The sequence below is a fragment of the Parasteatoda tepidariorum genome, chromosome 2 (assembly GCF_043381705.1).
Source record: "Parasteatoda tepidariorum isolate YZ-2023 chromosome 2, CAS_Ptep_4.0, whole genome shotgun sequence".
NCBI lineage: Eukaryota > Metazoa > Arthropoda > Arachnida > Araneae > Theridiidae > Parasteatoda > Parasteatoda tepidariorum.
The window spans coordinates 103,447,525-103,474,670 of NC_092205.1; the positions used below are offsets into that span (position 1 = coordinate 103,447,525).

The window sequence follows — 27,146 nt, forward strand, 5'->3', positions numbered from 1 at the left end:
TTGCCTGAACACCTGGCATCCATGACAAGTGGAAGAGTCATATTTCCTGGAAAGAACGGGGTGGGGGAACGTTTGTTTTACAGTTACTTTATCACTGGCCCCACCTTGATTCTCTTCATTCATTCCTTTCTGATTTATGCTTCTCCACTCCACGCCCATTTCCTACACTCAACAGCTGTCCATATGGCAGAAGAGAAAGAGAGACTTTGTTCTCTTGTGGATAGTGGTCTCCAGAAAATGATTCCAAGAAAGGATTAGGGAGGGGAAAATTTCAGGTGCACTGACCATTCCTTGGAGTGACATTAAGCATGAAAAAATAAATAAAAAGTACAATAACAGGTGGAAAAAATGAAGATGAAATTTCCAGTGCGGTTTCTAAAAAGCAAAATTTCTTGAAAAAAAAAAAGTAATACTATATAGGCCGCCCCTTTAGATACGCCTTCCTACTAAATGCTCAAGTTTTAAATCAATATCGCCGCGGCCTATCTCCGCGAAATTACGGTAATTCAATTTTAGGGAATTTTCTAAAATGTACAAAAACCAGGAGATCATTAAACCAGTAGACCAGGAGAAACTGATAAAATCCAGTAGTCTACTGGAAATTCCAGTAGAGTTGGCAGCTATGTGAATAGGATGAAAGAAAAAAGAGTGAATGTTTAAAATACCTTCAGGTGGCGCTCGAAGAGCAACTAAACGCCTCATTAAATCTTCGTCCGATGTCATGACTTGGGATGAGTTTTTAACTTCCATGGATAAAAGTTCTTTCAACTCATCTTCATATTCCTCTAAATTATCTTCCTCCACAGGTTTGGAAAGGGTAGCTTGAACCTCTCTATAGTCGTCTAATACCTACAAATGACAGCAGATTAAGACAGGAAAACACACTATATTTCATCAGTATTAATAGCAGAAAGAGCTGATTATTTGCAAGTGTTTAATTAATCCTGCTTATTACATATAACTGATCATTTTTTGTCTTATCTGTCAATAGAGAGAACTTATTAAATGCACATATTAATTGATGGATAGCCTGGTTGGTAGGGCGTGGGCTCGATCCCTGCCGGCCAAAGACTGCCCGTGAAGTAAATGGTGACTGATGCACGTTAAATCGTCAACAACAACAATAGATGGATAAAGATGTAGAGAATTCATCATTTGTTTAATATGAAGTTTATTTTATTTAACATCAAACTTCACAGTTTTTGAAGAATCAAAATGCTTCAATAATGTTATTTGCTTATTTTTAAATTTAACTAACATAATATCCAGTTTTCAGTGATGCATTTTTTATCCTACATTTAGAATAACATGTCACCAAAAAAAGAAAAAGCTATTTTTTTTAATTGCACAGGGACAAAATTATAAAATATTTGTTTCTAATTTCAAAAGATAAAGAAGACAAAATTTAGAAAAAAAGAAAAAGAATGAGCTTATGAACTTGCCCAACTCAAAAAATAAACCTCAGATTTATCTTATTATTTACTTTTGTGGTTTGCATAAACTGTTTTAAATGAATGCACATTAAGATTTGGTAAGGCACAGTTAGGAATTAAAACGCTTAGACAGGGTTCATACACTATTTCGAGAAAACAATATCCTGACTTTTGCAGGTTTTTTCTGATCTTTTACAATAAAATTCCTGACCTGCCTTTTCCCACTCCAACAAAACTTTTAACATTGCAGTTTCAATTAGTAATAATATGCTACTTAGTCATAAGTATCATAGATTGAATAGGATAAACACTTATATATTAAAGTGGAATTGCATAATAGCACTTTATATCTATAATTATATTTTCAGAAAACTTGTGAAACATATTTTTGATTATCATGATTAGATTAAACTTTTAGTGTGTTTTTGTATTTAGATACAAAAACTATTTAAATAAAAAGATCAAGAAAATCTGTTCGATTATGGAAATACTATTTTATTTAATGTAAGTGGAACCAAATGCACATGTGTCGTCAGGATATAAAGGGTTAATCAAATCTGCGATATGTATCAGTATCCTCAAATAATATTTACTCTTAAGAGTACATACTAGAACATTTGTTACATTAAAATATTAATTTTTAAAAATCACAATTTCACTTAAAACTGACTTTTCTTTTAAAAGATAATATTGAAATATAAAGGGGAAAAAAGTCAAGAAAAGTTAATTATATACAAATAAAAATTAAGATAGAAAAATTATGCAACTCGTGAGAAAAATAAAATCAAAAATATCTTCTTTTTTTCAGTATTTTTAAATTAATTTTTGTAATACTGTAAGTTTCTGGAGAAACTCAGGGGCTCCTCCTATGTAATATAAAATTTCTCAACATATTTTGTTGTTTGACAATTTCTGAATCAAGAACACCCAGTTCTGTTGCAGCAGTTTTTGTCAATTTAGATTTTCTTTAATTTCAAATTATCTTTTCTTTTATTCGTTTTCTAAAAATTTCAGCTTTTTTTTTTTTTTTTTTTTCCGGCTTCTAATGCATGTCNGGGCTTCTAATGCATGTCTCCATCTTGTTCTAGATCCTTTTACAGCATCTAGCATTTTTTCATTAATGTCTATGTTTTTTACTCCATTTATAAATGAAACATAATCAGCCTTTGTGAAATAATAGAGTCTTCATTGAGGTTTTCAACCAATAAGCTTTTATTGATTGAAAACCTCCCTTCGACTGTTGCGTTACCATGAGAGAGGATAAGAACAATTTTTATAACCTCCCACAAATTTTCACATTTTTTTTCTCTGTGCAAATATTTCGAAAAAATTTATCTAATCTCTTTTGCTCTGGATTAAACTCTAAGAAACTCTTTTGCTCTTCTTTTTTTTTTGGCAGCATCACAAGTAAAAATTCCTTTTTTGATTTTTCTGCTGTTGTTTCAGCTACTATTGTCTGTAAATCAGTTATTCACACAAAGATCAATAAACCTAGCAACCCTATCAAAAATTCCTTATCATTGGATAAACAGGATGATATTGCTAACAGGACTGGTTCTACAAGGGAGAGAGGAATGTTATTATAAGGAAATTACATATTTTGAATTACAGAATTTTTCCTTGAAACTTTATTTTTGCCTGACAGCCTTTGAATGAACTATAGTTTTTTTTATATTTTCCTAACTTTATGAATATGTAAGAAAAATCCTGGCTTTTTAGCTTAATTTTAGAATAGCCTGATTTTTGCAGGCTTTCCTGACCGTGTAGGAACCCTGTTAGAGAAAAGTTTCCAATATTACATTACATTAAAATTAATACTAAATTGAAAGAAAAAGAAAAGTATGCTGCCTCTAAGATATCAAACTATACATACCTCTTCGACATCGGACATAACCTGATCTACATTATCAAGATTTAGTTCACCAGAAATAGTTCCTTTCATTGCTTGAACACCTGTTTTATAGGCTTCCAATACCTGAAAAGCAGAAAGGAAAATTTATTTGCAATCAATGCTCAATAATTTAAAACAGTATCAAAAGCAAAAAAATTGAAAAAAGTTGGAAAAAGTGTTTAATAACAGAAAATTGAATGATTCTGTTTTTTAAAAAAATATTATTTTAAACACTACCATCCAAATAACCTTAAACACAAATAACTATAGGCACTTTCATTAAAAGAAATAAACAAACGCGACAAAAAAAGTCACCCTCAGAGAAATCATGGAAAACATCATTTAATAACATGCAACACTGACTCAGGATTTGATAACTGCCTGAATTTGGTTAGGAAGTGAGTCCACAAGGTTTTGCGGTTCGTCAAATCTAGTTTAAGCCGATAGCTAAGGATACGATTGCACAAATCCACCAAATTGCGACAATGCTGATTTTGTAATTTTACCCATTGTTCAGCAAATCCCTCATATTTTCAATGGGGTTCATGTGAGGTGATACTGCGGGCTAGTCGAGATCTAATTGAGTTTCTGAGTGCTCATAAAACCAGTCACATATTCGTCCAGCATGAAAAACATTGCTGTTGTCACCTTGAAAAATAGGGGTACCAGCAGCACACTTTACACGAAGATGTTGACTGAAAGGCACTACCTGATAATCCAGAATGTGCAAATAAAAATGTTAGTGGTCACCTCAGTGAGGGGGGCCCCAATCCATAATAAGAAAAACAACCCTAATACTTGACAGATCCACCTCCGGCTTAAACCTGACCTTGCACACAGTCAGGTTGATGAAATGCTTCAGCTGGCCTCCGAAGCACTCGACGACATGTGCCATTTAAATAAAGCCAAGAAACGTGATTCTTCAGACCATATTACATTCTGCCAGTCAGCAACTGTTTACATTTGGTGACTTCTATCCCACTGAAGTCGGGCAGCTTTATGTGCCTGTGTGAGCAATGGCTTCTGACGAGGTGTTCAACTCCAAATGTTCATTGCATGTAACTCCTATCAATGCTCTCTCACTAACGCTGTATTCACCATTGACCCTAACCCCCAGTCTGAGTTCAAAACAGGTTTTATGAGAGCAACTCTAGGTTAAAGTCCAAAATTTCATTTCACCGTGTACGTAACAGCGAGTTACTCTAACCCAGAGTTAAGTAACCTTAACCTGAAGACATTCCCGGTTAGAGTAATCACCCATGCGCAGTAAACTAGTGTGTGCTTATTTACTTTGTTTTCTTTGTTGGTATTTTTTTTTATTTCTAGACTTTTTTGTTTCCAAATTTTAATTATTTTGAATTTCAATTCTTTTTTTGTATTTTTAACCTGAAGATTTCTCCGATTTGAGCATTCACGGATGCAAAGCAGGAGATTTTTTTTATTCATTTATGTTTTCAAAAATAACACTTTTGATGTTTGGCTGCTTATGTTCAATGAGGTCAATTTTTTTATTTGATGTAACTATAACTAATTTATATCTTATAAGTGCTTATTAATAAAGTGAAAATTAAATAACACCTTTGATGTTCCGTTGCTTCTTTTTATGTTCATTGAGATCAATTCTTTTACTACACGTAACTATAATTAATTTAGATTGAATAAATGCTTCTTAATAAAATGAAAATAAATTTTCCCGAGTTTATATCTTCTATAGAAGATACTATATATATTTCCTTAATTATTATTAACAGTCGTTGCAGCACTTAAATAATTTTTCGCTCGAAAAAAACAAAACAAATTGTGGATAATACAGCTACAATAATTCAAATGAATAGTGTAAGTAAGAAGATTCTAAATAATTCAACTAACTCTTATTAATTTTTTTAAAAGAAAAAAAAGCAAAAAACAATCAATACTTGAAAGAAATATAAAATTTAAAAAAGAAATAATGATTATAGATAGAAATGATTATAGACATGATCATGATTATAGATTTTGATCTTATCTATCGAGATGATAGATCTTGTCCAAAAATAAAAATAGTTTAGAGATGAACTGGCAAAATAATGTGCAATATTTAGATATGAAGATAACGAAAAGAATTAGTACACACAGTCGAGCATGTCGCTTGCCCACTGCGTCACCTAACAAAACCTAATGATTCACCGGAGCTTGCGCACTAAGGTGACTCATTTTTTGTTTGTCTGGTGAGCTTATGTAAGCAATATATTTTGCAGTATACAAAATNTTTTTTTTTTTTTTTAAATAATTTTTGTTGTTGTCTAGTCCAAGAAATTATCAGAAATATTTAAAAATATTTTCTACATTTATTGAATATAGAAAGAAATGACCAATACGAATCAGACAGGTAAAAGCTATAAACATATACAGATAATTCAAATTGAGGCACAGATTGTTAAAATAAGAAGCTTACTAATTTTTCAGATCCTGTATTCCTCAAACGGTACAACAAGCTCTCTATGTTATCCAGAGCAGTTGTCTTTTTCTCAAGAATAATTTCAAGACGCTTCTTTCTTTTCAACATCATCATAGACTAAAATTAAAAAAATATATTTTAAAATAACTTTCATAAAGATTCAAAAAAGTTGCGGGGACAGTAGTTAACGACGATGTCAATCTTCATGTATGAAAAAGTACCCCATCACAGTATTGAGTTAACATATCTTATATACTAGTGAATTGAAATTGTAATTTTGTAGAGGTAGACGCACGGCAGTACGCCCCCACAAGAGTTATATCCGTAATAGAATTCGATGAACAGATACCACTAGTTGATCCATTGCAGTTTTGTCTGCAGAATTCAGGAGAGGTGCATTGAGATCACTGTACTTTTTGAGAGCCGTATTAAGCAGGGTTGGCAGGGTTTAGGACAGAATGGATTAATCCAAGGTTTACACCGTCCTGTCCTAAACCCCTTTACTCAAATTATGTCACAATTTTATCTGGAACAATATTTAAGAGGTAAAATAAACATAGAACTAATAACATATTGATAGTTAAATATACCAGAGAATATTTGTTTTTAAAAGTATAATGTTTTATTAATATTGTTTGACTCTTCAATTTAAACAAAGGAAGATTAATCAGTAATCAAGTTCAATTGGTCCTCTCATTCAATTATACATAACTGAAGTTTGGACTTACCATACAGGTTAAAATATTAGGGACTAAGTGCTTGGTTCGTCATAAACAGGTTTATTTATCTATAGTACTATTCAAGAATACTTTTATTTCATTCATGTTCAATTCTTTTAGCATCGTGGTGATACATCACCAGCGTCAGTAATTGAAACTTATGTAATGCCCTTCAAAACTGTTAATATATTTTTCAGTTATTTTGTATTTTCAATTTAAACTTCACTATGATAAAAAGTNACGGTTGTGGTCGCTCCCGTGTCTCCTTCAGCAGTCGAGCGTATACTTTGTGAGTGATCGAGACTGAGAAGCAACAGCATGAGGAAGACAATGTCGCAGTTACAAGTAGTGAGTTAAATGTTCAATGTGGACCGTTGATCAAAGTGGGCTTGTTCAAATCGAAATGAGGGTTTCTGTCAAGGTAAGCACGTTCGTATAAGGTCTGAAGGTCACCAACATGGGGTGAATGACAATGTCAACTTTCATCTATGAAAAGGTACTCCATCATAGAATCAAGTCAACGTGTCTTATATACTAGTGAATAGGAATTGTGATTTTGTAGAGGTAAACACACTACAAAGTTAACTTCTTAAGAGCTACTATGCTTCTCAGAAAATGTAGGACCTAACAAATAATATTCCCTCCCAGAAATGATCTGTTAATAAGATGATTTGATTCACATTAAGAAGTGCAGAAACTTGATGAAACTATAAAAAGTTTTCTACTTATGAATAAAGTAAAAATTGCTTTGTGTATAAAGTGCATGTATCTATGAGGAATTGCATGACAATGATTAACCGTTTCCCTGATTATTCCAAGTATACATATTGTAAATATTTATTTGCCCCAAGTATACTATCACGTTTTTATTCGGCCGGAAGCAAAACAATCTGCAGTGATTGGAAGTTTGCAATTGTATGTATGATGGTTGATGAATTTACATAGAAAAAGAATTAAAAAAAATGGTGTTTGCGACGGAGAGTAAAAGTAATGAAAGGGATTTTTCAGATGATGAAGATGTGAACATATACAAAAACTAATATTTAACTTTTTTAACACATAATAAAATTGAAATTTCAACTTAGAACTTGAGTATTATGTTTTGTTTTAGTTCCTTGTATTTATTAAAGAAATTAAAAAAATATGTTGATTTCTTGCATTTTTTTTTTTCAAAAAAATTGGCAAGGGTTAAAAAAAGTAGAATGATTGCAAGTAAAAATACAAAGAGCGAATAAAACAATCTAAAAAATAAAACGAGACAATAATATAACATTTAAAATGAAGATAAAATTTAAGTTTTAATAAACGAGATTTGTTCAAAATGATGCTCAGTTAACATTTGTAGATACTGTGTGTACAGTCTGCAAAAAAAAAAAGATATCACCCAGAATAACTTTTGTTCTAATGATTGGATTTTCACGTACTAAGTGCCAATCTTAATGGTTCCTGGGGTTGACATCAAATATGCTAATTAATAAGTGCTAACTATTAAATTATGAAATCCGACACAAAAACGGAAATGTGGTCCCCATAGTTTGGTCAGGAGACAATGAAGAAATAATTAAATAGGGAGACTAATATTAAAATGTGGTTAATTTACGAGGAACTTGACTTTGCACACGTGGCATAAAATGACATTAATAATTTATTTTTGCCAATTTTTTTACTTTTATAAACTATAAAATACGATGTTTCTTTTTTATTTTTAGTCGTCTAAAAATTTAGTAAAGAAATTTTAATAAAACCTTTTATTGAATAAAATAACATTTTATTCAACAAATGTTGAGTTTTATAAAAGCATGCTTCTGATAAAATACGATTATACTTCAGATTCTGCTTATTCGATGTGAATATTTTTATTCTTTAGTTTTTTTTTTCAATAATTGATACAATTTCAATAATATACATTCGTATTCATAGATTTGGAAAAATACACTTACCAATTTCTTCAATATATATTTAATAATTATTAATATGAATCACTCAACATTTTTAAGAATCTTAAAATTTATCAACATCTTATGTATCGTATTATTCTTAAAATAAATTTTTTAACCACATGTCCGGACGTGTTTCACAGAACTATTTTACCAACTATTTAATTAAATTTTAGCATTTTTAAAAATCTTATTCTTTAAGTTGCTATGTATAGTATTTCTTCATCAATATACTAATCAATTTTTTTTAAAAAGGAAAATTCAGAATTGGCAGATAATACTGCCAGCTAAAAATAAAACATTGTTAAGAAATTAAAAATATCTGCTGTTAGAATTATTTGATGCATAACAGCTGACTATTTACTAAGCATACTATTTTTTCGAAAAATGAATATAAATTATTGTCTTTTTTTGTTTTTGTTTCCTGAGACTTCAACATAGATTATCTAAAATAGTGTTGATGTTTTATGAGTAACTTCAAGGAGTATAGTTTGTCTACGGTAAGAACTCCCCCTGCCACATAGTCTGAGGCTGCCTGCTGCTATGGAAACAAGAATAGCGCATAGCAAGAATAGCAATACGAAGAAAAAGATTTCCTTTCTCTCGCCCACCTGAGCTAAAACCTGTCATAAACAGTGACCCCACACCCCTACTTGAAACAGATTACTATCATACTATAAATGCATTAAATCATATAGCTTGAATAATTTACTTTAAGCAAATTATTTAAGAATTTTGACGCCCGGTGGCCAAGTGGTAGTGCTTCATGCCACAGGACCTTGGTTTGATCCTCGGGCTGGGCAAGGTTGACTCAGCCTTTCATCTCTTCAGTGGGTCGATAAATGAGTACCAAGCATGCTTGGGAACTAAACACTGGGGGTTTCGCGTTCGGCTGACCACCTGACCGGAATATTTGCTCCTGCACCCCAGAATGGGCACAGTAGGCCGTGGCCCTCTCTAGGCTGTTGTGCCATGAATTTATGTTTTTATTTAAGAATTTTAAGCAAAGGCTTTTATTTTAAGGGCGTAAAAATAAACACGATCGAAATACTTCTAAAGTATACCCTAAAATATATGTAGAATATACGTTGGAATCGATAGATAAAAAATACCTTTTCAAACAATTTCGAGTAAAACGGAAACACTAGCTTGTTTAAAATAGCTGTCTTCATAACTATTTAATTTAAATTCCTGGTGCTAAGGGACGTTCTCTATTTCAATTGTTCTATTTCAATTCTCTAATTTCAATTGTAAATGGAATTGTAGGACTCCCAAGTATTTCATGAAACATGTAAAATGATTGGTGCTTTCGTACACTATGAGCCAATGGTACGCTGAAATAGATTGTGGTTGAATGAATTGTGAAAAAGTTGAATAGAACAATCTGAAAAGCACACTTTTGCATAACACATGGCGAAAATCGTGACCGAGGACTTCCCTACAAGATTTTCCAATGACACAGATATAGACAGAAAAACACACCCTTGTTATTTTTCAATTCCTTCAATATTTGATATAATGTCTGAAGATAGTGATGAAAAACAAAATATTGAACTGAACAAGAGTTTCAAAGCATAAAAGCTCTGGAACATATGAAAACCAAAAAGAAAAAAACAAGTAAATATTACAAAAATTAAATTTTCTTCTTCCCTGATTTTATGTTTTCCTGCTTCAGTTTTTTTTTTTTAAAAACACTAAGCCCACTGAAAATGTAAAATCATGGTTCCATTCTGAACTGAAAGTTACGAAAAATGAACATTTAAGTTATAAAAAATAATTATAAATCTCAAATAACGGAAAGATTTATTAATATTCCTCTAAAAAAAAAAGCTAATGAAGATTTTACTAGTTAAGAACAGTCCTCCAAACAAATTAATAACAATCAAACTCAAACTTTCAAAGACGGATAACTCTATCAGTATGCAATGAATTGTGAATTAACTTTTTTAAAAAAGAACAAAATCTATGGATTGGATTACTTTCATATGATTTTAACTAAATTTTCCTGATTTATTCATGAGCACAACAGCTGAGGGCCTCTAAACCATTTTCCCTTGTTACTAGAACATTCCAATTCAATATCCTAATTATTTTAAAATTGCATAATGGAACTCATTGAGGTCTTAGACATCCGGCTTGAATTGGAATATTTTGTGTGTTGGGCTAGTTGGATCTAAATGGAAAATGTGCTTTGCAAACCTCATTCTGTTTTATTTTATTACATCAATGTTCTTATAATTTTTGTAAATTTCCATTTTTTTTTCTATTTTGAAGAAATTGGCCTTTTTGATTTTGCTAAAAATTTTTTTGAAAGGTGGCTAGCTTAACTTGTGTGGCAGAGTCCAAGTGTTAATCAGGGTGCATAGCCAGATCTTTCAGCAAAGCACCATTTAAGTACTTTTTAAGCACTATATATATATAGACAAAATACAAAATAATTTTCAAAGACTGTACATGATGATGATAAAATAACAAGTTTCTGACAAATAACTCTTTTCTTGATTATATTAACCATTATAAAATGATCAAGAGATTTCTTGGTTCGATATCAGACGGTGAAAAATGTATCCTGAAATTGAGAATATCTTGCAAAATGCAGCAGAGTTGTTGAGTACAAGAATCTCACCGAACTAAGCTCAGTAGATGCACATGCGGATTCGCAAGTATTTTATTAAACATGTAAAATGATTGCCTCTTTCGTATGCTATGGGCTGACAGTACGCGGAAATGGATTGTGGTTGAATGAATTTTAAAAAGGTTGAATAGAGCATTGTGAAAACCATGCTTTTGCATAATACGTGACGAAAATCGACACGGTAAAGAAAAAAAAATCTCATTTTCGAAAAGGGAACATCAAGCACTTTTTAAAAGCACCATTAAGTGCTTTTAAAAAACGAAAATAAGTGCCTTTAAGCATTTTTTTAAAAATGCTACGGATTGATTAAAACAGACAAATAAAATTTTCTGACTGTTACAATACAGCCAACCTTTGATGCATGGTATTAAAAAATAACATTGAAAGAACACGGTAGAATGATTTACTTTCTTCATTAAGATTGGCAACAGTGTGTTGGAAGATATTTTGAAGGATCGTAACAAATTGGACGTTGAAACAGTCAAGCACCATTAACATATAACCTTAATAAGATCACTGAAACTTTTTTTGAATAAGAAATATGTTGTGTAACAATGCTTAAATTGTTTTTTTGCGAAACTATGTAGCCACATTTACAAAGTCAACAACTTTCTTCTTTCAGTCCAATTCGAACTGTAATAAACAAAAAACTCGGCAATGTAGCGGTCAGAAAAAAGAGCAGGTTCATAAACACTTTTTTTCCTTCTGGTATAAATGGATAAGATGTAAATAAATCTAATTCCTTAAAAATTGAAAATTATTTTGAAAAAGAAAAAAGATAAACGTTTAAAATGGATATTTGGGTAGAAAGAGCAAGTGGTAAAGATTAAACATTAGGCAATGTATTATATTTTAAGTAACATGACAATTTTCATCAAAGTTTGTTTTCAGCAGATAAAAAGTCAATAAATTATAAAAATAAGATAAACATATTTTCTGTTCAATTAAAAAATTAATTTCAACAAATAAATAAAATTATAATAGCAAGGGTTCACTCACTTTATTTTTGTATCCATTTTTAAGAAGCTGTTTTATAGAATTTGTGCAACTAAAAAATAAATAAAATTTTAAAAATTAATTTAAAAATAGACTAAATTAAATGAAATATAAAAGAAAGAAAGCACATATAATGAAAGATAATATCCAAGGAAAATTGCTTAAATAGTCAACTGAAACTTCCAATTCATTTTAAATAAAATTTTCATTCAAAGTTATAAATCAAGTGATTCGAATAAATTATTCTTATGAAATGATTCATATCACTGATTCAAATAATGTGATTTGGATCATTAGAACCAAGTGATTCGGTTCAGTGCTTCAAATTATGTGATTTAGATCTCATTTCGAAATGTAGTAATTTGGATCACTGATTCCAATAACATGACTAAAATGTAAATCTCGTGTTACAAATCAAAAGCTTAAAATAAATTTGAAATTGCAAAAACTTTAGAACATTTTTACTTATCTATCACTATTTTTCTTTAAACTAATGTCTATAGAAAAAAAAGGTGTTATTCTTTCTCATTAATGAAGTCTTTAAAAAAAATAAATATACTTATTATATCTTTCGCATAATTGCATTGCATATATTGCCAAATGTTATATATACTTTTAACTATGGCAAATTTTAAGAAACTATAAAGGAATTGTTTTATTAATTTATTTTCTTTCTATCTGAATCCACAAAATTCTTTAATTGGAAAATCTTAAGTCCTTAATAATAAATGTGTTAGAATCTCTCAGGTATTACAAGAAATTTTTAACTGTATATAATATAGCATCACTGCGAAACAAAACTAACCTGAAATTTAAGAAACAATTCTTTATTACAATTCAAATAAATCCATTTCGTAAAAATCATCGATTCGAATCCTGATAATAATGGAACAATTGATTAAAATGTATCAATGAACTATAATGAATTAATTATTCACTATAATTCTAATCCATTTCTATAAAATCAACTCATTCAAATCCTGATTATAATGAAACAATAATAAATTATACTTCAAATCCATTTCTATAAAATCAACTGATTCGAATCAGTCGCAATTTCGCGATTCAAATCTCAGAATTAGTACCCAACTAGAGATTGATTGAGATAGTTAGAAGTTAGTGAGTGGAATAACACCACCTTGGGAAACTGCTCTTGAATCTGCAATTTAAGACTTATTCTACAATTTATTAAGGTGTACAGCATCAATTTTTTACTGCTTCCTGGATTATCCCGAGTAAACTAGGGCATAGCAGAATTCGTCAATACGTTTTGTTTTATCACACTTTATCTTGGTCGGAAGTCAAACAAAAAATGATAATAATCTGCTGTGGTTGGAAGCTTACCAATTTTTGTTTCAGAGTTTTGCTATGTGTGTGACTGCAGATGTGTTTTGTGCAATTATATATATGATGGTTTCTGAATTTACATAGAAAAAAGAGTAAAAAAAAAAAAATGGCAATCGCAAACGAAAGTAATGCAGATGATTTTCGGATTATGAAGATGTGAACACATACAAAGACTAATATTTAACTTTTTTCAATTACAAGAGATAATTTGGGATAGCAAACTGATGGTAAATTAAATATTTTTTACACATAAAAAAATTAAAATGTCAGCTTATAACTAGCGTATTATGTTTTGTATTAGTTCCTTGTATTTATGAATGAAATAAAAAAATATGTTGATTCTTTGCATTTTTTTCTCAAAATATTAGGTAAGAAAAGCGGTTAAAGTTGATTCAATGATGGAATATTCCAAAAGAAACCAAAATCTAGAGCACCCATTGAAGTTTTGTGGATGAACTTCATTCTTAAATACAAAGCCTAACTAAGGCAGGGGCATACGGGGCAGCTGCTCCGGGCCCCCACACCAGAGAGGGGCTCCCAAATGGAATAGAAAGTTTATTTTACTTCTTTAATGAACTTTTTTTTTAAACAAAATATCAGTGCAGTGTAAAATCCATCAGTGTTATGTTAGCTTCTTCATTAATCTATGGCAGGGATGGGGAAACTACGGCCCGCGGGCCAACTGTGGCCCGCCGGAGGATTTTATCCGGCCCGCGGATAGAATTTTTATTTGCCGATCAGCGGCAAATATAAACAATATACATCCATTTTATTGTCGACTATGTTTAAAATTTTTTCAGCTTTTCCTTTTTTAACAAAGTACTGATGACATTTTTACTTTCTCTATTTTTGTTCTACAAAACATAAATTGATGGAAATAGTTAGCACAGACAGCTTCTATTGGTAAAATGTTGAAAGCAGAAGTTCTTTATAGAATAGCCGTAGATTGGCTCCAACTAGCGTTTGTCTTTCTCGAGGAGCTGACTTATGGAATCTAATATAGGTAAATTGTACTTCACATTTGGCAGACTGCGCATTTTACGCTCCAAAGAGCGGACAATCTAACAATCATCTGAAGCAGTTGTTTCTAAATATGCCTAAGTTTGACAAATCATTACCAAAAGCTAGTTTCCAAAATTTAAAATTTCACGCCCAGAAAATCAGTGCTATGTTAGCTTAATCTTATATACGTGAACAAGAGTTTTCAATTATGAACCTTAGAAAAAATTATTTCAGAAGTAGACTAACAGAAAAGGATTTAGTCTTGTTCCTTAAAATAAGCACATCTCACTTCGAACTTTAATATAAGGAAGTTTTAGAAATGAAATCGCAATTTCCTTCATCCCACTAAATATTTAAATTAAAACTTGTATATTGCTTTTTTTTTTCTTTCTTAAATTTTGAAGATCTTACTTGGCCCACCAAACATTTTTTTTTCTTGATTTTTGGCCCTCGACCAAAAAAGTTTGCCCATCCCTGATCTATGGTATGAACACAATCTATGTTTCGTAAATCCATGGCTTTCTAGGGCGGAAATCACAATTACAATGGACAAATTTGGCCAGTTAAAAGAACGTATTCTTATATATATATCGCAATATGTTTACAGAAATACTTAATTGAGCCCTCATCATTGCAAAAATTTCACCCTAATGTCAGCAAGAATATGAATTTTCCCCAGCTAGGTGACAAAGTCAACAATCAGAAAACTGCACTCGGCATGATGGATATAGAATTGTCAGAAACTCAATAAAATGGACAGAACGATATGTCATCTGATCATCGGAAAGGGCTTCATAGCTATTTTAGGTTCGAATAATTTTTCTTGTTATATATCTATAATGAGGTAAAAAATTTACATACCACCATAAAGTTCGGTACTTTATTACTGAAGTTGGTAAGCAGAGGGGGCCCCCAAAGAAATTTTTGCCCTGGGCTCTAATTGGGTTAAGTCGACAAAAACAAAGCAGACTTAAACAAATTCAGCGCAAATTCTGCATTGTTTGGGAGAGTTTTTTTTATCACTAACATTGAAAGTCAATGAATCCTGTTAAAAACTCGGGGTAGTGGATTCGAATCTGTGACAAATGCACACTTAGGCAAAACAGATAATCAAGGGAAAGAAGAAAAAAAAAAAAAGAAAGAACATTGCTAGAAACCTTCACAAGAAACTGGATTTATAAAATATTTCCTGAATGAGAGATATTACAAAAGGTCATTATACCTGGGATTATGGAGAAAATATAACTATGAATAAGACTGTTAACTGCTTCCTTTACCAATTTTTTTTTCGGAAAAAAATCAACAAATACTTTATTTTATTAATAAATACAAGGAACTAAAACAAAACATAATACACAAGTCTGAAGCTGAAATTTTAATTTTTCTTACGTGCAAAAAACATTTAATTTATCACCAGTTTAATATCACGAGTAGTCTCAGGCAAATTAAAAAGCTAAATATTAGTCTTTGTATGACAGTTTTTAAAATAAGGGACAACAGAAAGTTATTCTTTCCGAACGCCAGTGAAGTGTTACAATTTTTTTTAAAAACTCTTTTTTTCTAATTAAATTCAGCAGCAAACGATTATACAATTGCACAAACAGAGATGCAAGTGGCAAAACATGGTTTTGGAGCATCTTGGGAGCAACAAAAAAGCAATTTTGGAGCAGCAAAACAAAGATTTGGAGCATATTTAATAAATAGAATTAAAACAAGAATTTAATAACAAGAATTTTTAATTTTGTTCATTAATAACATATCTTATTTTTTACACTTTTTTGAAGGTTCCTGCATTAACAAATTAAGTTTCTTCTTGGTACCTTCCAATGCTGTTAAATATTCTACTATCCTCGACTTCGCCTCAGATAAGAGGATCTGTCCGCTTTCTATAATCGACATGTCTTTATTAATTTTACCCATGTTTAATATTTTTTTCAGCTGTTAATTAAACCATCAGCTAAATTAACTAATATAAACAAAACAAATGATTAAATAACGCAATATATTTCATACTTAATTATACAGGGAGGGGGGAAGGATAAAATAAAAGGAAAACTTATTAATCTAAATAAAAACAACACTTGAAAATATCGAACCGGAAACGATAGTTAAAAAAGACACCAGCATAAATATTAAAACCCAGACCAAGGCACAATTAAAAAGATCAACTGAATTAAAAAAAAAACCTAATGATAAAATTTATGAAAAAAAAAAAGAATTAATTTATTGAGTGCGAAATTTATCTTGAAAAGAAAAAAAAATCAAACGTCGTGGAATCAGAAAAACAAAACTGCAATATGTTTCATAAAATAATCGTATGTTTAAATTAACAATTCTCCTTTTTATTTTTATAAAAACGCGATTTTTATTTAAAGCAGATGTGATTCCACATCAAGAAAAACTTGCAAATGATACTGCACTTCCAAAGAATCAGAATTTATTCAAAAGAAAAATATTTTATTTTAATTAATCGATGACAAATAGATAAATATATTTTACTCTTTTATCTTCAGTTCACTGATATGCATGTGCAATGCATTTTCCCACCCCCTCGTAAATCAAAGAGAAAACGAAATCAGGTAAATATGTATTTTTTTAAAAATAAGTTTCTTTTTTATGAATTCCACTACATTAAAAGTGATAGCAGACTGAAAATACAACTTTGAAAAAGAGTTTCTATTATTATTCGCTCTAATCATCAGAAGAAAAAAAAGGTATGGAGGAGACAAAGTGCTTTTTAACTGATAGAGTAGATCTGGCTACAGATGCATAATGATTTAATTGACTATTTTGTAAACAAGATTGAAAAAGGAATCTCATATATAAGAGATACAACCTTTAAAAGAAAGAAGAACTATGTAGAAAATATTTTTCTTTTGCACTTCAGGATGAAGCTATCATTGGTCATTGTTGGGACTTAAAAAATATAGTATAGGTACAAAATATTATACTGAGAATGTGAAAGCGTTCTTTCTGATGATATGGATTATGACTAATGTACCACAGTTAATGATGCAATAATTAGTGTAAACTAGTAGAATATTTTTTTTATTTTGAAATTATTATTTTAAGACAAATAGAGCTATAACTAATTTCATGCATGAATCCAAACAAGGGGCTAGAGCATTTTTGTAAGAGTACAAAGGTTTATAACTTTTTACCGCTTTTACTAGATAAAATCAGGGTCGGGATTTTATCCGGAAAAAACCTATTTCTACCAGGACACCGGAACAATTGGTAGAAATTAAAATTGACCAACACAGTTGTTAAATGATAACTAATAAATTAATAGGTCAATTTAAAAAGAAAAAAAGATTAACATACTGCAAAAAAGTAAAAATTTTTTTAGAGAAAATAACAGTTTTTGTATTATTTTAATTTTATATAGAATTTTAAAATATAATCAAATTATAAATATCTGCATTTTGATTATATTATACTTATTATATGCACACTTATATCTAGATGAATTAGGTATACTTATACTATTTTCTGTTTACTGGGTGTTGAAAGATAGAGAATTATCTAAAAATACAAAAAATGAGTAGCTTGGTAAAATATTGATTATTTCAAAATGCTAGAATTATTTTAAATGGTTAAATTTTTATCGCAACTTTATTTTGACGTCAATCTATTTTTTAGTAATTTGGTTTTTAATTCATTTATCAAAAACTGATTTATTTAACAAAAATAAATAAACAAAATAATAAAACTAGTTTTTTTCTCTCTAAATATTAGTGAATCCTTAGAAAAACATTGTAAACTATTAAAATGAGAGGGGAAAAATCTTAGCTCTAACAGTCTTATTTGAAAACATATAAGTTTTACTTCCTAAACAAAATTTGTAAGTTTTCTCATGATTTTCAAGTCAAATTTTCTTTAAAAAAAAGCTCTAAAGTTGTTTAGCTTTTAATTGAATGAATTAAAAATTTTTTTTTTATAAAATTAACCATTGATTTGAAAGCGAAAATTCAGTAATTTGTGAATAAAAATTTATGTTTAAAAAGTCATACGTTTGCTTCATAAATTATGATTATATGATTCGGTATGTAAAAACAATTTGTATTAAAAATATATACAGTGAAACTTCAATTAAGCAGGCATTCTTGGAATCCAAAAAAATTGTTCGTTTACGGAAGCGTACCCTAATACCTAAGCTTAACACCATAAATTGTTTTTAGAATATTTTCAAATATATAGATATAATTAAATAATATTATAGTAAATAATTTTAAAGTAAATCTCCCATGATTCACAGAAGAAAAAAAAAGGCAATGCATGCCTGTAAGTCATGAGGACCTATGGAGTTGATTATTCATAATTGATCATCTATCAAGTGTCTGAATGTTTCATTGATAGGAATACCTCAAAGATTATACTTCTGTTCTCTTTTTTACCCCAGCTGTGATAAACACAGTCCTCAAATTAATAAGAAAATGAAAGAAATGGGAAGGAAACATTGAGGGCATTGTCATTTCAACTCGAGGAGTCTCTTAACCTGTGTCGTCTGGAAGATCAAAAGATGCCGTTGTCCGAATTATTTCACAAGGGCAGTATCATTTTCTCTCCTTCTTTGTAAAGATAACAGGAGAAATTACCTGTTTTTCTTTCTTCCTGTACATATTATACACAATAAATTAAGAGGAAACAACAATTACTGTGCTCTTGTGTGAGCTATATTGAGCTAACTTTATTTATTAGTTTTAATTGCTGGAAAAACAGCTGAACATACTTAAATAATGCTATAGTAAATTAAATAGTTTAGTATAGCTGAAATATCCCATAGATTATGCTTTGATTGGTCACTATTTTTTAAAAAACAAAAATTCCCAGTTTGTAAAATAAAAATTCCCTGTACCTTCCCTGATCACCATGTGGAGTGGCAATCCTGTCAATCTAATTGTAACCAAATAAAAAAGGGGCATCACACTGATTCTTTGGTTAAATTCGGACAACAAAATTGCTACTCATTATCAAAAAAAGGAAAAAAAAATTTTTTTTTTTTTTCAAAGAACAATCTTTTTAGATAATCAATTTTACACATGCCTTAGTAGTTCATTAGTTTTACCCGAATTATTAAAATTTTTTTTGTGTCTCGTATTCTTGAATTTTATCTAAAGTTGCTCTTCATCTAAAAAATCTATGTAAAAAGTCATGCCATGTGATTGAGAACTTAGAAAAAAGAGGGTGCCAGTATGCGTGCAATAAATGTCTCGCTAACCAGATTTTACATAAGTATCATCCTCATCAATGGTTTTGCAGCCCAGGGTGGGACTTGGCTGAATCGAGAAGTTTTTTTTCCAGGATAACCTTTTTTTCTGCAAGTGTTTTCCAGATTTTAGTTTTAAGAACAAAAGGTCTTTTTCTAGGCCATCTATCCATCTCGAATTCGGCCTGCCTTTTTTTTTCGTGTGCCAACGGGTCTGGCATAGAAAACTCTTTTTGTGGTACGGTCTCCGTCCATTCTGATAGCACAGCCTGTCCATTTTATTATTTGTCGTTTATTAACTTTAATAATGTCAGGTTCATTATGGGAGTAATAAAGCTCTAGATTTGATCTTCTAAGCCACACACCATTTGTTTGAATTCCTCCAAAAATACTTCTCAAAACCTTTCTCTCAAAGGTACCCAACATAGCCTCATTCGTACAAGATAGGGTCCAGGTTTNGGGTCGCCAAATTTTTATGAAATGCATTATCCCTGCAAGCTGCATACCATACAGTGTACTTATAAAGAGTGAAGCACCGTCACTCCCTGTTTAATTGCAATTTCATGCTGTCCACTCTTTCTGATGGTGCTGCAGCATTAACAGGTTCGAATAAGGGGCTCAGAGGCTTAATTCAGAAGGTGGCGCCTCATATGGTATTTAATCATTGTATGATTTATTGGCAAGCTCTTGTTGCAAAAGATATGGATGAAGAATTGCACAACGTATTACAAGACGCTGTTAGTTCAATTAACTACATTAAATGCAACTGCCGTCTCTTTTCAATACTTTGCAATGAGATGGGTTCAACGTATGAGAGATTTACTGTTACACACCGAAGTCAGATGGCTTTCACGTGGGAAAATACTACGACGGATATTTGATTTAAGAAATGAAGTGTACACGTTTTTAATCGAAAAGAAACATAGATTGGCAAGTTATTATATCAATGAAGTTTGGCTAGGGAAGCTGAGCTATTTAGTTGATATTTTCGAAAAACTTAACGACTTAAATTTGAGCTTGCAGGGTGAGAATTCAACTATCATAACTGCAGCCAGTAAAATTCAAGCTTTGAAGAATAAGCTTAGTCTCTGGCAAAACTGAACTGAATAAAAACAACACCATGTTCCCTTGCTTTAACGATTTTATCAAGGAAAAAAAATAATATAGATATATTTACATTTAAAAACATCATTTCAACATTTTATTATTTGTCGTTTATTAACTTTAATAATGTCAGGTTCATTATGGAAGTAATAAAGCTCTAGATTTGATCTTCTAAGCCAGTGGTGCGCAAACTAAAAAGTTACATTGAAAAGTTAAAGAAAAATTCTTCGAGAAGATTCGAGGATTTTCCTGAAAATCTTGGTTGGATTCGTGATCCATTTTCCTTTGACATATGCAGTTCAACTCTTCAAATTAGTGAGAACTACTGAGTCGAAATCAATTTAAGATTCAGCTTTGACAAAAAATTTTGACTATCCGTGGAAAAACAATATCCCATTTTATGCAAGAATGCCATCAGAGTGTTAATACAATTTGCATCAACGTATTTATGTGATACTGGATTTAGCAAACTAGTTTCAATAAAAACAAAATACCGCTCGCGTTTAAACCCTGAAGATGATATGCGAATTGCAATTAACAACATACATCCAAACATCGATGAGATAATTAGAAACTTGCAGCCACATACATCTCATTAAAGGGCAATTTACAGATTTTTGTGTTATACAAAAAGTATTTTCTTAAAATTATAAATAAAATTAATATGAGTCAAATATGATGATGTTTTTATTCGATGAAACGAAAGAAATGCGCGAAATATACATCTTATTTGTGAACATTTATCTCTAGGGGTCGCCAAAAATTTTCTCTCTACTAAAGGGGTCGCAGTCGAAAAAAGTTTGCGCACCACTGTTCTAAGCCACACACCATTTGTTTGAATTCCTACAAAAATACTTCTCAAGACCTCTCTCTCAAATGTACCCAGCATAGCCTCATTCGTACAAGATAGGGTCCAGGTTTCACAAGCATATGTTAAAATTGATTTTACCTAAGTAATAAAACTTAAATGTTAGATTAGCAGAATTTTTGTTGGAAAATAAGTGACTGATAAGAGAATCACACGCCTTTTTACATTCGCAGAATTCTGCCAATTACTGGAAGAATCACATGCCTTTTTACATTTCTGAAACAGTTATTGTATAAAGTAACAGTAACTTTTTTTAAAAAAAATTTATATTTAATATCAATAAAATGCATAATTGATATCTATCGAATTTAAATAAATTTTTGTTTTTATTTGGCATGACATTTACAGAATATATGAGTAAAATTTAAAAAGTGAATAATGAAACAAAGAAAATATATTTTTAAGTTGTTTCTTTCAAATTAAAATACATAATTTTACATTTATTAAAATAATAAGATTTCGCAAAATTTAATTTAGCTGTTATGAAAAGAAAAATGGTTTATTACTCCAAAAAATGAGAAATTTCTGCTTTTTGGTTATGACAAGAATTTCCCCTTGCTTGCCCTTTTCTGAAGTAAGGTATGGTCCCATTTCCCAGTGTAGAAAGAGTGTAAAATGGGGGTGTTGGGAATTTTGACTAAATTGATGACCTAACTGTACAACTTGAGAGAAAGAAAAACACCTCCTTATGTTAGTCCGAGAGATTCATCAAAGTTTTTTGTGATTACAAGACACCTTAAGAAAAAGAGAATAAGTATGCTGCTTGTAATCATGAAATAAAATGCGTGATTTGCAGTATATTACAATAATAAATAATTTGATTATAATATTTTGAAAGTTCTTTACATAATTGTAAAATGAATTTCTACTATACTTCCTTATGTAAAAACAATGAAAAAAGGCTACAGTAGTTTCAACTTCCAAAGAAATTCATTAAATTTATTTTTCTTTCCTAGCTTTTTAATTTATGATTTCTTAAATGACTTGGAAGTATTATTATTTCAACTAGATAACAATTGCAAACTGTTTAAATTTTTAAGTCAATAATTGATATTTTTTCACTTAAAATAATTTTTCTTTTTCTCTCACTTGAGTTAGAAGAAACCCTTTTTTTTTCTGGGCAGTTTTTTTCTTCCTTCACTATGTAAGAAACTTGCCAAGCCTGATAAAAATAGTCTTGACATTTTTGCAACTAGCATTAAAAATTCTATTAAGTGTTCTTATCTGGATAAAAGTATATCTGCTACATTTTAGATTTTCAAATTCATGACTTAACGAAGTTAACATTTTCTCCGACGAAAACACAACAGTAAATTTAAAAAAGCATTATAACAACATTAATTGAAATGATAGGTATAACCAAAACTGTTATACTCTGCATCTTCATATTTATTGATTTTTAACTTAAAAAACAGGGTAAATAAGGAGTTGAAGAAATAAAATGGCTGAAAAAATACAAAAGCAAGTAATTTCTTTTTTCTGCAGAATTATATTCTAAAGTTACTTTCCTTGTTCATCGGAAAGGAAAGAATTACTTTTGATTTGTCTGTTCTGAATTCGGAATAAAAAATAATCGCCAATGACTGGAATTTTAAAAAAAAATTTGCTCTAGAAAAGACGTTCAATCTTTCATTTTTTGAATAAACACCATAACTTTTAAAGAACAGGATAAAAACATTTTACATTTTTAATAAAATATGACTATGAGTAGGGATTTTGTTACAAATTCAGATATTCGGAACAACATGAAATTGGGAGAGGGTGGAGGGTAAATTCAATTTTAAAAATTTGATTTTTTGGCAATTCATGACTTACTCTGATTTTTTTTTTTAAAAAAATAGTTAAAATCATGACATTTCTTGAAAAACTTTGTTCAATACTGAAATCCATAACTTTCCAGGCGCGCAGATACCTTGTATTTTTCTCTGCAATTTTTTACTAATTTTAGGAAACTTACCTTAAAATTTTCTCTTCCAATTCATCAACGTCATTTATAAGAGTGTCTTTGGCACTTTTAAGGCTAAAATAATAAAAAACAAATTAAACAATTTATATTATAAAAAAGTTTACATTTTGTTTTTCACATTACGAAACCATGCGTTACTTAACATGCATATCAGCATTTTATTTGTACAAATAAATAATTAAAATGACAATATTATACTAACTATTCATCAAATAAAAATTAATAAATAATTTAAAAAAATATTTTTATAGTTTTTAACAAAGAAAAAAAATAAAATTATCTATAACAAACCAAATTAGCAATAAATTTTTTTTAAGATATAAAACACTTTGGAAAACTATATAAAAAAGATTCATAATGAGATTGCTGTTGCAATTATCCTGCTAAATTTTTTAATTATTTAAAAACAATATTATTAGAAAATATTAAAGAATTATTTAATTAAAAATAAATCAAGTTTAAATTAATTATTTAGCTTAGATTTTTAATATTAGGTGAACACAATTAAAATCGATAATTTTGCTACAATAGAAAGCGGCATCTTAGAATTAGTATATTATAAAGTATTAGAATCACATTTGATAGTTATGCTTTTTCAACATGAAATGTGATTGAGAATATATAAAATTTAAGTTCTGAATTAATAAATTTGGGTTACTATGATTGGGGTAAAGTTGGAACAATATGGAAAAATCAAATTGTGCATTTGAGTATTTACTTTTCAAGGCAATAATTCTATGGAATTGTTGGCAGTTATTGCTATTGATTTCTCCAGTTTTTAAATCCGATAATTTTTATGCGATATTAATTATTACAACAACGTAACCTCAAAGCGAAACTCGCATTTGATTCGATTCGCATTATTTCGTCGTCTATCTCCCCCCGGTAATTACTGCTACGAATTTCACGATTTTTTATTATACTTTTTATTGTGATACTTAGAAAAGGCAAAATTATTTGCGTGCCCCCCCCAAAAAAAAACGCGAAAATATCACCCATAATATCAGAATAAAAAATTATTACATGTATTATAAAAAAAAAATTAAATAGTTGTTTTTTGTAAACACAGCGCTTTTGAAATTTGTAACATATATGCTTGTTATCATTAAAAGNACATGACAAATATGATATTCCGCGAGAATCTCGGCTGTCAACCTCAAAGCGAAACTCGCATTTGATTCGATGCGCATTATTTCGTCGTCTATCTTCCCCCGGTAATTACTGCTACGGATTTCACGATTTTTTATTATATTTTTTATTGCGATACTTAGAAAAGGCAAAATAATTTGAGTGCCCCCCCCCAAAAAATGCGAAAATATCACCCATAATATCAGAATAAAAAATTATTACATGTTTCATAAAAAAAAAATTAAATAGTTGTTTTTTGTAAACACAGCGCTTTTGAAATTTGTAACATATATGCTTGTTATCATTAAAAGTATCTTGCAGAAAGATATTAGTGAATAAGAGTTTTGTCGCAAATAGATCGATCAAATTCTGCCACAGGGATAGTAACCATGATATTGGTTCGTCAATAATTATAAAAATAATTATTTTTGCCATCAGTAACTATGATTGTAGAAAATTTAAAGCATAGGTAAAAGCAGGTATCTTGAGTACCATATTTGTGTTGCTCACAAAATTGTAAAATTGTTATATTAAAAGTTGTTATTTACGAAAATTCATAGCTGCCAACATGGATAGGAAAAAATCCAGTAGATTTTACAAAATAATATAAATTTCATGATAATTGTTGCATAATGCAGTAAATGTTTTACACATAGGGAATTTTATAGTCATCAAAATAGAAAATCTGCAATATTTTAATGTTACGATTGACATTTAACATACTTGAAATGTTACGTATACTCATAATTTGGAACATTAATAGGCATTCAATTCATCAAAGACAGTTAAAAGATTTCTTTCATTAATTTAGAAAGAGAGTTCTGAATAAAAATAAATTAAACATTTTGTAACAAAAAAAGTTTTGAACTGATTTCTATAAATAAGGTTCGCGTCATTATGTATTTCTGTACAAAAATTCTATTTCAATAGGGATTTTTTTAAAGAAAACTTACTCAAGAATGTTAGAGAATTTTCTAAAACGTACAAAAACCAGGAGAATTTTAATTAAACCAGTAAACCAGGAGAAACTGGCAAAATCCAGTACAGTTGGCAGCAAAGTAAAATATTGCAACCAACTTTCAACAAAACACAAAAGGCCTTACAAACACTATAAAGCAATCACTTTTGATTTTAATGAAGAGCTGTAAACATGTCAAAAAAATTTCTTCCATAAGGATCAACTCACATACTGACACTTTGCAGAAGTGTCAACTACCCAATACCGGAATCAGAAATACAATATCTATAACATTAACAAAAATAAAACTGGCGCAATTTCATGAGGTTTTACTACTAAATTCTGTATAGGTATATACATATTATTAATAATATGCATGAATTTACAATTAAATAAAAAAAGTAATACTTAATCCTTTTTTTTTTGTTTTTTATTATTTTTATTATATTTATTATTTTTTTTTGAATATTTTGAATCAAAGCAAAATTTGATAATTTTTGAAAGTTAGGAAAAAGCTTATTATTAAAAGATTATTACGACTTTTACTTGTAACCACTAATAATAGTGTGATAATAACCAGTAGAGTTGGCACCTATGAGAATGATAAATATTACTACAGACCATTAAATCAATGATGTGCATTTCTTTTTATCCAAGCGTAAGGTGACGGNGTAAAACTTCGAGTCTTTAAAAATCGAAGAAAGATCAATTCAAAACTTACAAAAACAATGGCGGGGAGACGCAGCAGAGCCAACGAATAGTCATTCATCATTATTTAATAATCGCACTTACGTTAAAATATGAAATTTCTATTAAATATACAGGGTGCTATATTTTCGATTTTCAAACCATGACTTTTCATGACTAATTCCAAAAATTTTTCATGACTTAACAAAGTTATTATTTTCTTTGACAAAAACACAACAATCAATTTAAAAAATCATTATAACATTAGTTGAAATGATAGGTATAACCAAAACTGTTATAATCTGCATTTTCATATTTATAGATTTTTAATTTAAAAAACAGAGTAAAGAAAGTGTTGAATCAAAAAAATAGCTAAAAAAATACAAAAGCAAAAAAATTTTTTTTTGCAGAATTATATTTTTAAGATACTTTTCTTGTTCATCGGAAAGGAAAGAAATACTCCTGATTTTTCCATTATCATTTAGGAATAAAAAAATACTTGCCAATGACTGGCTTGCTTGAGCTATAATTTTAAATTGATAAAATTAATTAAAAATAATAACAAAAATTCTGAAATCACAAAAGATTAAAAGATAATTCGCTCTAGAAATGATGTTTTTTCTTTCATTTTTTGAAAAAAACACCATAATTTTTATAGAACATGATAAAAACATTTTTCAATAAAATATGATTGTGAGAGGGGATTTTGTTACCAATTCAGATATTTGGAACATTATGAAATTTGGGGGGGGGGGGTTACTTCCATTTTAAAAAATTAGATTTTTCGGCAACCTAAATCCATCACTTTCCATGATTTTTAAAAAAAAAA

At 29.7% G+C, this 27,146-nt stretch overlaps 1 protein-coding gene across 1 annotated transcript in view; it reads right to left on the bottom strand.

The window, feature by feature from the left end:
* LOC107445901 (charged multivesicular body protein 7) overlaps positions 1-23,598 on the bottom strand; it is a gene marked incomplete at its 5' end in the record, with an annotated part of 28,587 nt that extends 4,989 nt beyond the window's left edge. The window contains 5 exon segments of the mRNA XM_071178087.1: positions 666-849; positions 3,307-3,408; positions 5,759-5,878; positions 12,052-12,100; positions 23,536-23,598. Of these exon segments, the coding sequence (XP_071034188.1) occupies positions 666-849; positions 3,307-3,408; positions 5,759-5,878; positions 12,052-12,100; positions 23,536-23,598 (518 nt within the window).
* Between the last annotated feature and the right edge of the window lie 3,548 nt (positions 23,599-27,146).